The 12,976-nt window shown below is 37.9% G+C and overlaps 2 protein-coding genes across 3 annotated transcripts in view; both read right to left on the bottom strand.

The window, feature by feature from the left end:
• The window catches only part of LOC122878176 (N-acetyllactosaminide beta-1,3-N-acetylglucosaminyltransferase 3-like), a 27,993-nt gene that overhangs the window by 5,920 nt on the left and 9,097 nt on the right, over nucleotides 1-12,976 (bottom strand). The window lies entirely within an intron of this gene.
• Nucleotides 2,416-11,864, bottom strand: LOC122878174 (N-acetyllactosaminide beta-1,3-N-acetylglucosaminyltransferase 3-like). 2 transcript variants are annotated; one of them, XM_044200605.1, is made up of 2 exons: nucleotides 11,676-11,864; nucleotides 2,416-4,449 (listed from the first exon to the last, which is right to left on the bottom strand). In XM_044200605.1, exons 1-2 carry the CDS (start codon nucleotides 11,681-11,683, stop codon nucleotides 3,297-3,299), a joined length of 1,161 nt encoding a protein of 386 aa, XP_044056540.1. In that variant the 5' UTR covers nucleotides 11,684-11,864; the 3' UTR covers nucleotides 2,416-3,296. The 2 variants fall into 2 exon arrangements, with proteins under 2 accessions (XP_044056540.1, XP_044056541.1); XM_044200606.1 differs by lacking the exon at nucleotides 11,676-11,864 and adding an exon at nucleotides 10,155-11,586.

Below are 12,976 nucleotides of genomic sequence, written 5' to 3'. Positions count from 1 at the left end.
CCAAGCACTTCAGGCCTTCCTTCAAGCCTGTAGTAATGCCCTAGATTGTCAGCAGTATTGTACAATAATCTCTGAAGGTGTCTCATTTTGGTCACACTAAAAAAGAAAAAAGAAACAAACAAAAAGCTTAATTTTATATATTGGAGCTAGATACATCATTGGAAAGGTCGCGACCTGGAGAGTAAAATATGTCAGTATGAAGATTCTTCATGGCTCCTGCTTTGAGGTACTGACCTTTGAACCTTGACCTTGGTGTATGTTTGAAGGTTTATAATCCAGCAACAAAAGAGGCTACAGACCAAGCTCTTGACTTCAACTATCATGTGAGCATAGTCAACAACAGGGGGGGTCAAATAAGATAAGTTTCATTGATCCCGCAGCGGGGAAATTTGCTTGTTACAGCAGCTCAAGATTCAACACGTACAGGAAAAAGATTGATAGATTAAAAAATACACATAAGAAGGTAGTTGCACAGTGTAAATAAATTTAATTGCACAGAAAATTATTTCACAGCGTAAGTATAATAAATTATATATTTTGTGTGTGTATATATATATATATATATATATATATATATATATATATATATATATATATACATATATATATATATATATATATATATATATATACATATATATACATATATATATAGGAAGATATAATACATGATACTATATATATAGTATATATACATATAATAGATATATATATGAAGGACAGTTAATATAAATATAGAAACAATTCATTGCACAGAATAATAAATAAATATTGTTAAAATGTATTTTCACAACAATAAAATATTTAAAATCTGATTACACAAATATGTCTACCATCCCCTTAAACCCCCCAGTGTACTCTCAATTCAGTATTTACAACATCCGAAAATCACTAATATTTCATAAAAACAACAATTCCCTTGAGGCCCGCAATGCAGCTTGATACAAATCAGCACCACAGTTGTAGTTCTTCCGGGTTTTCAAGTGTTGTAAATAGGGTCGTAAAGAGATATATATACTAAATATATAAATATCTACTACAGCCGAACTAGTAATTACACTTCATCTAGATGATATATGTTAAAAAAAAGTAAAAATGTTGGTTATATTTTAGCCAAAACAGGAGTCGAACACCCCGTAGTTTACAGCTTCCGTATTATGTCATCAACTGACATCGAAAACAGCCAATAGCAAGAGAAAGAAAGTTTTCTCCTGGATCAGGGAGCATTTCATGCCAACAACGCCATTGCAAAAACCTATGCGGCACACTATGTCTGGCTGATTATGACAAATTATGTAAATTCATTATACAATAAGTACTTTATTAAGTAATTCAAACGTTTTCCACCAGACTTCAGGTTTAGCAGTGAGCTGGATTCCTCTTGCAGCGGTGGCTAAGGATCATGGGTAATGTAGCCTTCCACTATCGAAAAATGACAACAAAACACAGAATCGAAGGAGAAATAATCTAAACTGATAGCCGTAACATTAACCTATCTTATTGTTGAATTTATCAAGGACACTTTTGTGTTTTTTGTGGAGAAATTTTGAGGATATCATTGAAAGAAAACCTTAGTATGGGAACTAACAGTGAGGGGTGGCGGGTCCTCAGTTCTCCAATGAGACTGATCACAGCGTCTTATAGCGCCGCAGTCAGGTTAATATCGGAGTGAATGGACGACATTGAAAGCCTGGTGCGTCTCATACAAACGCTAAAGGGTGCCATGTGCGTCTGTATGAGACGCCAAGGGGTGTGACAAAACGTTGGTATTTGATGACCTGGGAATGAGAAAAGGGTTGGCCAGCGAGTGTGCATTGTGCATTGTGTAATGTGAAATATCTGTTATCCATAAACAGCCCAGGTTCCGTAGGGGTGGGTAGCATGTTTGGTTTAACTGTCTTTCTCCTGTTTTTGGATTAGGAGTTAGTGATTAGTGATTTGTCTTTTGTTTATTCTATTCTTTTGAGTAGGTAAGTTTAGGTTGCCTCTTAAAGGGCTGAAAATGCTTTGTTGCTTTTTTTGGGGGGGGGACAGGAGTCTCATTTTATTCATGTGGCGGCAGGGTTTCCCCTAGCTTTTTAGTGTCACCAGTATTAAAACATTTTGAACAATACCCAGCTCTGGTTGTGACCACAGTCTTATAAAATATAAATCAAAAGTAATTGCTCAGGGTTTTCACCAAGGGGCGTGACAAAACGTTAGTATTTGACGACCTGGAAGGAGAACGGGTTGAGCCCACAGGAGCCACTTGCTTGGAGGCTGAAACCAGTCAACACCCTGGAACAACCTACACACACATTAAGTGAATCATCCATTTAGCCAACATCAGCCAAGCTTACCTGTAGCCCATCACTTCCACCCGCGCACACACACAGCAGAACGAGAGTGAGAACCACCACACATGCACAGGGAATATCTCATACAAAAACACACAGAACATTTATAACAATAGCAATACCTTACTTTGTGTAGTGTAATCTAATCAAGCATAATGTGCCAACATTTGCTAGTTTTTAGGACAATGTGCTATGGACATGATTCAGTAAGTATTGTCAGAAAGTATTGCAGTTCAAGTCACAACAAAACAGCAAGCCGATAGTTACAATATAAATACAGTACGTAATACACAAAACACTGTTCCATACATCATCACCATCATCATTACAGGAAAATTTCACACACAGGCATAGTATGTGTCTACAGAAAACAAAGCACATTAAAGGCCCTACACACCAATGGTAGTCTGGTAAAGTAGTTTTCACACATTAACCCTTTTATAACACCTGGTCACAAACATGTAACAGGTCCCTCACCTTTCCTACACAGGGGCAAGACACCCACACTTAAAGAGACACAAAATGACTACGAACGACACAAGTGCATCTCTTTGTGGTCATTTTGCTTCTATTTGTGGTCATTTTGCATCTCTTTGCAGTTCCCTCCACTGCCCTGTGGGCCAGTCTTGAACTGGATGTGAGCTGCAACAGCGAGCCAGTGTAATGAACAAACTCTATCACCACACAAGAACATTGATGTTGGACAATTCTGCAAAAACCTAGATTACGTTCAATGCCAACTTTTTAAAAAGGTCTTTTTATTACAATATCTTCACATGACAAATACAGTGTTTTTAATAAGGAAAGATCATGGTTACAGTTTTAAAAAAAAATGAGAGGAGAAGCTACAGTATATATTATCCAAGAGTGAACCTATATAAGTTTAAACCTGTCCCCTTGAAATAATGAAGATGATCATCCCTGAATTCAATATCTAAGAGCAGGTGCAGGATGCAGAAGTTACATTTTGTTATTGCTAAAGCTATGTCCACATTTCAGATTAGCGTCATGTATTCTGTGCCACATAAAATACATGTGAGCTGGAAGGAATCTGTGTACAAGTAGAAGTTCTTTATAATAGCAAGGATCATGTTCATCATCTTGTTTGTTAGTAGGAATGTTAAACCCTAGCGTCTTGACACCGATATGGTGAACAGGTACGAGACCTGCTTTGGCCAGACACATCCCCATGTAAACATCATCAATTGGATGAATAGTAATGGACTGGGACATATTGTATATGATCAAAGTTGTATAACCTGACAAGAGGAAACCCCCACCACCACAATAAGGCGGGTAAGATTCTGACTCCTGAATCTGAACTGGGACATAGTACTTGCTCTTTGTCCATCGAACAGGCCCTTGGCCCTCGAACAGATAGCCAGTAAAGAGGTGCTTGCTTCCATCATTGCCCTTGAGGCCTTGGAGATACTCGACCATGTTGTCTGTGTTGGCAAAGACGTCATCATCACCATTTAGCAGGAAGCGAGCGTTCGGACAGTTTCTTTCCATCCATTCTAAGAAGAGTATCTGCTTCAAGGTGAGGTTGAAGAATGATTCATCAAAGTCCCATTGGAGGATGTCACTGTACTGTTGTTGCTCCAGTTTAAGGATTGTGTTCATTCTCTCTTTCTCAAAACCAGTACCCATCGTTCCTGAGATGAAGATCCTTCTGATCCACACACCATTGTGTAACCTCTCTTTAGCCCAGGTTTTGCGCAGCACCTCTCGGCGTTCGTAGTTCACAGGGGAGCTTTTAATGACCAACAGAAGGAAGACTTCTGCTGATTTATCGGGTCCTCCACATTTGTCAGGAAGGTCCATTAGCATGGGGAAATGGCGACAGTGTCGATAGTAGAGAAAGTCTTTTATACCATCAGGAAGAGAGCTGAAGCCTGTGATGTTGGCAGCAGACATATTTTGTTGACATCTTGGCCAGGAGTATGTGTAGGAGTTGTTGTGTGGCTTCGTTGGATTGTCATATTCTTCCATAGCTACTTGTAGTCTGAAGATTTTGGGGTCAATAACGTCTCTACAGAGATAAACCACCAACAGTCCAAGAGCTACCACCAGAAATAAACTTCTTGCTCTGAGGTTTATCATTCTTGAAATTCTGCAGTGACAAAACAACAAATGTCTTATCAACACATCTCAGTCTAACAAATTAATTGATAGAAAACTAAATAAATATTAAAGTACCAATGGTTTAAAGGAATAGCTGACATTTGGGAAATATGCTTATTCACTTTCTTGCCGAGATTTAGATGAGAAAATTGATACCACTCTCACATTTGTACAGAAAATATGACGCTATACCACCAGCAGCCGATTAGCTGCATGGCTCTGTCGAAACATATCAAAATCTGCCTACCAGCACCTCTAAAGCTCACAGTAACTTCTCAGAGTCTTATCATCACAATGAGGTTGTCAGGCAACCAGTGGAAACTCCATGAATTTACTGTGGCTGGTCAAAAAATAGTCTGACACATTACACTGACAAAGTGTCATTTTTACACTTCACCCTGGTAGACTGATTTTGTTATCTTTGGACAGAGCAAGGCAACCTGTTTTTCCTTTTTCTTGTCTTAAAGGTTCTATATGTAACTTTCAGAAAACCATTGTTAATAATGACACCTTTGGCCGTTAAGTGAACTGCAGTCAGCATCCTGTTGCTCGCACTCCGTAGGCGCAAGTGAGCAAGTGACGAAACATGAGACTAAAATGAACACTGAATGCTGGAAAATAAATTACAATCATATTTAGAATAACATTACTATCTGCTTTTTTAAGCTAAGCTAAATTCACTGGCTGCTGGCAGTTGCTTCATATTTAGCATAAAGACCTTGAAAGTGGTATTGACCTTCTCATCTAACTCTCTGCAAGAAAGTGAATAAGCGTATTTCCCAAAATGTTGAAACGTTTCATCAATGCAAAGGATAAGGACAATGATATTCTATATTTTTTTTATTGTCAACAATTCCCATGAAAAGACCAAAAACTATTAAAACCAAGTGACATGTTACTTCATTAAATTCATTAAATTTATATTCAGTCAATCCCACATACACTGTCCTGCTGCTGTAAACACTCACTACAGCACCAAATGTGTAATAACGCAAGGCAGAAAATAGTCTCCAATAAACGTACTATTTACTCCTGTTTCAATAACATTTGCCAAAACATCAGTGCTCAGCTGTTTTAGGAATGCTCAACAATAAGAATTGACCGATTGCCCAGGACAAGTAAAATGCCACAGATCGGGCACTCGCAAGTAGGGATGGGTACTGAAACCCGGTATTAAACGGGCCCTGGGGCTAAATCATTAAAGACTGTAGTATTATCACGCTTGCTGCAGCCTCTTCGGTTGTCCGTGTCAGGCAGCGGTCAGCAGATCAGACAGGCCGCGTTGGAGATTACTCGAGTTGACGACAACTACGCTTGTTACTGTAAGTAAGTACAATAAAACCTCCGCAAATAAAAAGCAATACTTTATCAATACACCTGTTCAACAAGCATAAACGTGAACATGTAGAAAGCAATATTTTAATCTGCTCTATCTGCAGTCTCTCATATGTTTTACACAAGCACAGCGTGCTAGCTCGGCTAATAGCGATCAAACAAGCTAAAACAAGTCTATGTAGTCTAACTTAGTTTGCCACGAATCTTAAAATTTGGCAAATTCTTGTAAACTTACTGCTGGCTGAGACAAACCAGCCCCTCCTCCCTCTACCAGCGGTAACTTACCTGCAGTGAATCACAGCAGCAGCAGAGGGAGGAGGACAGGAGGAAGGACTGCTACTGACTGAAGTTCAATTCTAATTCTGTTCTGAATGTATTCTTTTTTTAATAATATATTTAAAAAAAACAATTATTAAGTAATGAAAAAGAACGGATAAGAGTATCGATAAGAATGGTAGTATCGATACCCATCCCTACTCACGAGAAAATGGCGGCGGGTAAAGACAAAATTTATTTAGATATGTGTTGTTATTTTGCATCTATGACACACTGTGTTCTTGTTCTGATTCATTTACTTTATTTATAAAGATTAAACATGACAAGTAAAAATTGACTTCGGGCAAGTAGACCAACTGGGAAAGTGAAAAAATACCTTAACGTTGAATCCTGTTTTTTGAGAGAGAGTGGTTTCAAGTAGCACAGTGACTTAGATAAAGCAGCCTTGATAAGTAGGAGGGGAATGAAGAAAGGAAATTGTACTGATGCCAATATTGTATTATTCTACAGTTCTAAAGCATGCAGAATCTTCAGCTGAACTGAAGGGTTTGGGGTGGCAACCAGTCAAATAAAAAAATGAAGTAAAATCCAGAATAGAATTTAAAATCCTTCTCCTCACCTACAAAGCTCTGGGTCAGACACCATCGTATCTTAAAGATCTCATAATACCTTATTACCCCATTAGAACACTTCGCTCCCAGGATGCAGGGTTACTTGTGGTTCTTAGAGTCTCCAAAAGTAGAACGGGAGCCAGAGCCTTCAGCTATCAAGCTCCTCTTCTGTGGAATCAGGTCCCATTTGGGTTTGGGAGGCAGACACCATCTCCACATTTAACAGTAGGCTTAAGACTTTCCTCTTTGATAAAGCTTATAGTTAGGGCTGGCCTGGGTGAGTCCTGAACCATCCCTTAGTTATGCTGCTATACTGTAGGCCTGATTGTGGGCCACCTACTGCCCTCATGTTATTATAATAATATCTTTATTCATATAGCACTTATCTCTCTCTCTCTAAAAAAGAAGATAATAAAACAAAGAAGGTTAGCTCCATGGTATAACCCCCAGACCCGCAAATTAAAGCAAACGTTGCGAAAACTTAAAAGGAAATGGCGTTCCACCAATCTGGAAGAATCTCGTTTAGTCTGGCAAGATAGTCTTAAAACACATAGGAAAGCTCTTTGTAATGCCAGAGCAGCCTACTACTCATCATTAATAGAACAAAATACGAACAACCCCAGGTTTCTTTACAGCACTGTAGCCAGGCTTCTGTAGCCCTCAGAAGTAACGACTTCATGAGCTTCTTTGATGATAAAATTTAATTAAAATTATCAGAGACAAAATTCATCATGTCCTGCCTTCAACCGGTACCGATGTATCTTCAAACACAGGAACCTTAGAAACAGCTGTAAAACCTGATATATATTTAGACTGCTTTTCTCCTATCGACCTTCTTCAGCTAACTTCAACTAACTAACTGGGTTTGGGAGGCAGAGACCATCTCCACATTTAACAGTAGGCTTAAGACTGTCCTCTTTGATAAAGCTTATAGTTAGGGCTGGCTCAGGTGAGTCCTGAACCATCATTATTATTACTATTATTATTTTATTAATATTAAGATTACCACTACATCAGTGTTGGGCAGTAGCGGCGCTGCAAGTAGCAGCGTTACTAGTTTAACTACATTTCTCAGTAGCGTGGTGGTAGCGTCACTGTTTTCTGAGTCAATTAGCTTTTCAGGAGCTTAGCTCTTTTATTGATCAAGTAGGGCAGTAGTGTCCACACAAGCTATCGTTACATCTCCCCAAGCATTTCGAGTAAACTTGAACATTTCTGAAGCTCAAGCAGCGGAGCTTTCTGCTGCGGTCTGAAATAAAACTGCTAAGGATCAGTAGGTGATGCCCCTGTCATACATGGACGTGTATGTGTAGTTGACAGAAGCATTTCCATATGACATGACATCACGTGCCAATCCTTGGGCTTTGCACATTCATGTGATTTCCGAATAAGCTAACGCACCCATCGCCAACCAAGCTACTATTGGACCAACACAATTCAGTCAGTTAAGTCTGCAAACACCAGCCAGCAACTTGTCAACAACTAACCACTAGCTAACTACATTTTTTTCCTTTCTGTTGGCAGAAAGTGAATAAAATGAGTGGTTGAGTGGTTGGTTTTAGAGAAGTGAGAGCAGAGAGCACAGCTTATTGACAGTTTTATTGATCACTGCGATATCACTGACTTGGAATGAAGCTGGTTCAGTGTTAAAAAAAAAAAAATAAATAATTTCTTCTATGTAGTAAGCTACTTTTGCCATGTTGCTATAGCTTAGCTTGCTACATTTCTCTGGGAGGTAGCTTCAGTGTAGTGAAGTGTCATTTAATATAGAGTAATTGGTACCTTAGCTCACTACAATTTCCAGGTAGCTTGCCCAACACTGATTATTATTATTATTCTATTCTATGTGGAATTTGCATTGTGCTACTCCTGCTCTCTCTTTCTCAATCCGCCAGGTGTTTGCTCTTGGTGGGATTTGTTGGGTCTCTGTAAATAATATTATAAAGAGTACGGTCTAGATCTGCTCTATAGGAAAAGTTCACTGAGATCACTTCTGTTATGAATTGGCGCTATATAAATAAAATTGAATTTAATTGAATTAAATGAAATTAGGGAAGGTCTGTCCTAGCCTGTCCTATTTCCTTGGGCAGCGTGTTCCAGAGCCTCAGGGCTCTTATTTCAAAAGCTCAGTCCCCTTATATTAGTCTTTAGCCGAGAGCCTGGAACACATAAAAGGTCCTTGCCAGAGGATCTGAAGGTGCAGGGTTGTACGGGGATAAAAGATCTGAGACCATTTAGTGACTTGTAAGTAATTAAAAGCACCTTAAAATCAATTCTAAAACGTTCTGGACGTCAGTGTAAAGAGGCTAAAACCTGATGACGTGTTCATTCAAACCAGTTTACTGGTTTACTCTGGTTAAAAGAGTTCAGTACAGTCTGTAGCCGGTCAAAGGTTTTTCTATTTGGCATGTAAAAAGGCTGTTACAGTAATCCAGGCGTGATGAGATAAAGGCATGTAAAATAGTTTCTGTATCTTCAAAACTTAACATAGGTCGAATTGTGTGAACAATGGCAATGTTCCTGAGGTGATAAAAGCAAGTTTGTCAAGTTAATCCAATGCCTCTTAAAATGAAGTTTTCCTGCCAGTTGTTTGCTCTTGGTGGGAATTTTGGGTCTCTGTAAATAATATTATAAAGAGTACGGTCTAAACCTGCTCTATAGGAAAAACGGGGTTTATTTTTATTCAAAGTCGTGTCTGCAAGTGTGTTTTTATTGAGTTTTAATTAATTAATCTTGTTTTTCTATGACTTCTGTCTTTTATGCAGCAGTTGTTTTACTCAGACATTTCTCTCTTATGGAAAACAATAAACGTAACTTTGACCTTGAAACCACTGCATGAATCCTTAAAATCCACCACCAAAAGAAAGCTTGGCTTGAGACTGTTTACTTGAATCAACAATCTATTTCCTGTTTCTTTTTTTGTTGCTAGTTTTGTTAGGCAGATTTACAGTTAGTGTTGTAGTTGGTGGTACACCAGATAGATACTACAACAAACTGGTTGAACAAAATTACAGAGACGTCCTTACTATAGCCCAGAGGTTCAGTGTGGATCACATTGCACAGTTTTTGTTGACACTACAAACATAATGATTCAACTCAATGGTCTATTTGTCCTTTACTTGAAAACTGATTCAACCTGCTTTGTAGCATGGTAAAAGGCTGCTCTGCATTACCACTCAACATTAAGAAAGAGTATTTCTTTAATTTTCAAAGCAGGTGCAGATAGTTAGACAGATCATCATTTGACAGACATTCTCAACTGTTTAGCTGCATAAGGTGACATATGTTTATGAAATGAGGTCTGCTTGTAATTAAAAGAGGAATGAGGAAATTAATATAAACATGTTATGGAAAAACTAAACCAAAAGTTTAGAGTTTTGTGGCGATTTAAATCTTTTAACTATCCAATATTGCCATGGTTTGGGGTTTGTGCTCAGTCATTTCCTGTTTTATATAATAATAGTCTCCTTACCTCACATATCTTTTATTTTTGCTTCCTGTTTCTGATTGTTTTCACCTGTGTCTCCTTATCTCCCCCAGCTGTGTGTATTTAAGTCTGTGTCTTGTTTGTTCTGCGTCAGATCGTCATTGAGCTTGGTGTCTTGGTTCCTGGCCTTTGTCCTCTGTGTAACTTTGGATTTTGTTTTTCGTTTTTCTCCCTCCTTGGATTGAATTACCTGTTTGGACTGCTCATCCGGTTTGTTGATCCCTGCCTGACTTTCCCTGCAAACTTGTGAACTTTATTAACCTGTTCGTCTGCATTCTGGGTCTTATTTCATTTTCTCCTGCTTGACACCTGAAACCTAATAAACATGCCAGGACAGCTAGTGGATTGAAATTGAATGCACGGTCATGTTTAAAACTTGCGCGGCTAAACTTATTGTTTAAAAAATTCAGGAACATCATTCCACTACATTTTTATTATGTATGACTTTCAGTTATGGCAAAACTGGTGTATTAATTGCAATAAATGCTAAAAACAAAACAAACAACAAAAAAAAACAACAACCCGAAAACAAATACGAGAACGTGTCCTTTGAGGTAAAAAATTAAGGAAGATCAAAAGCTTTCGTTATCAGAATTAAATCAGAACACCAAATAAACTGAACAACAAAATATGCTGGCAGCAATATATGTTTCATTCAAAAACTAAAAACGGCTTGTTTCCTTACTTCAGTTGTATGCTCAAGTCAAAACTATGAAATGGAAAAAACGGACCACGGACCGAATTTGATTTGAATAGCCTATTTAATATGTCGGATTTGTGTGATCAGGAAGTTACTGACTGCTTTGTGTGTTGCCCTTTGCAGCAAATTACAATGTAATGAGCCTGAACATCAATAGAAGTGTTTTTTGGAAAATGTCACGTTTAAAGTCTTCACTTGTGCGAACAGATAGGATTTTACAGGAAGCGGGAGATATGTTGCCATAGATACAGTGGGAACGCGAGTAGCAACGTGAACCCCGTTTTTTATATTTTAGAAAATTTCGTCCAATTAACTAACAATTTTTTGATATGTACTGACAACTATCAGTGAATTACTTTGATATTGAAGAATTTTTTTAAAATCGCAGGATTCTCGACCGAGTTCTGTAGCGCTCTCATACCTGTCCCAGTTTACACGCATACAGTGAGTTATACACTGCTGAGAATTGATTTTTTTCCAAAATACTCTACTGACAAAACACTTATGTTGATGTTAAAGCTTATATTCATTACATTAAATCAGGTACCGCCATCGCCCTAATGTATTTGCTGAAACTTGTAAAAATAACTTCCTGGTTAATCAAAATCAAACTCGCCCGTTTTTCATTTCCTATTTTTGACTTAAGCATAAAATCAAAAGTACGAAGAACAAACCATTATTTGTTTTTTGGTTTTTTTTGTTTCATATTTATAAACGAATAACGAACATCCTATAAAAACCATGTAATGGACTTTCCGTTTGTAGAGGAATGACATTTACAGACACAATTTAAAATCAATAGTCACCTGCACATATTGGTAGATCGACGTGAAAACTTGATTAGAATCCCTTCGATGGTGATTAAACAGTCTGCAGCTCGCTGTTGTAAAGGTAATGATGGTATACAGGGTGTGACTGAGGCATATCTTCAGCCAATCAGCCAGTCTCTATCAAAGCGGAGCATCCTCCCAACAAGCTTGATTTGAAGTCAGCATCAGGGGAAAAGACAGCCTTTTTAAAAAGACATGACTGGGTTGGTTGGTGCAATGTTAAAATGCTATAGTTAATCCTTGTGTGTGTGTGAGAGAGAGAGAGAATATGAAAATTGATTAGCAAATATGTTCATGAAATGTCATTCAGTTTTCATTTTCATTTCGTTTTGCCTAATTGGGTGGCGATATTAAGGGAATAGCAACATATAATGATTAAAAATACCATGAAAAGTTTTATACATACTTTTACTTCAGAATTACAAGAATGTGATGACCAGGAAGACAAAACAATTGTTTTTGTAACAGTACCCCTGCTACCATGACTCATCAGACTTTCAAAACTTTCCTGTGTATTGACTAGAAGTAACATGTTTCCAATATCTCTATCTAACACAGTTTTACAATACGTTTCGTCCACACACCACTTTTTGTACTTTCAATACTATAAAATTGAAATCTTACCCTCACCAAAAAAGTTAGTGATTTTCAGATGTTTTAACATAGTTGATGAGTGCAGGAAAATAGTTGTGAGCCAACCAATCCCAGTCTCCCTGATGCGCTGAAAGACACCCTGCATCAAGACTCCCAGTGTCTTCTGCACCAATAACTACCACAATATAGTGATTTCCATCTACATAATTTAAACTAGTCTATTGTATGAACAAAACAGGGTTCCCATTGTTTGACTGAAACATGATATCAGGGAAGTGCAAAAGCAACACAATCAAGGGTGTAGTTTGAATATGACTCATTGTTTCTGTGCTGTACATTATCACCTGCTAACACATATCATGGGGAAATAACACTGGCACCTGAACACGTGCATGGTTTTTAGAGCCACTGTATATATTATTTTTTGTCTTCTAACATAGAATACAGTGCACACTTGGCTGATAGCAGATTGAGAGGTTTATAGAAGACCTACATGTTTGAAAAAACATATAGGTCATATATGTTTGAAAAAACATAGGTCATAACATATTTTGAAAAAAATTGCAATTTCACTTGCCAAATGTCACTGAAATAGACACAGCATGACCATTTTTGAACCCAAAGAAGCAGCACGTTGCTCACTGTCCTGTCCTCCCTACCCTGTCTATGGCTCTCATTTGTTC

The sequence above is a fragment of the Siniperca chuatsi genome, linkage group LG6 (genome assembly GCF_020085105.1).
Source record: "Siniperca chuatsi isolate FFG_IHB_CAS linkage group LG6, ASM2008510v1, whole genome shotgun sequence".
In the NCBI taxonomy this organism is placed as follows: domain Eukaryota; kingdom Metazoa; phylum Chordata; class Actinopteri; order Centrarchiformes; family Sinipercidae; genus Siniperca; species Siniperca chuatsi.
This window is presented reverse-complemented; position numbering and strand designations above follow the sequence as displayed.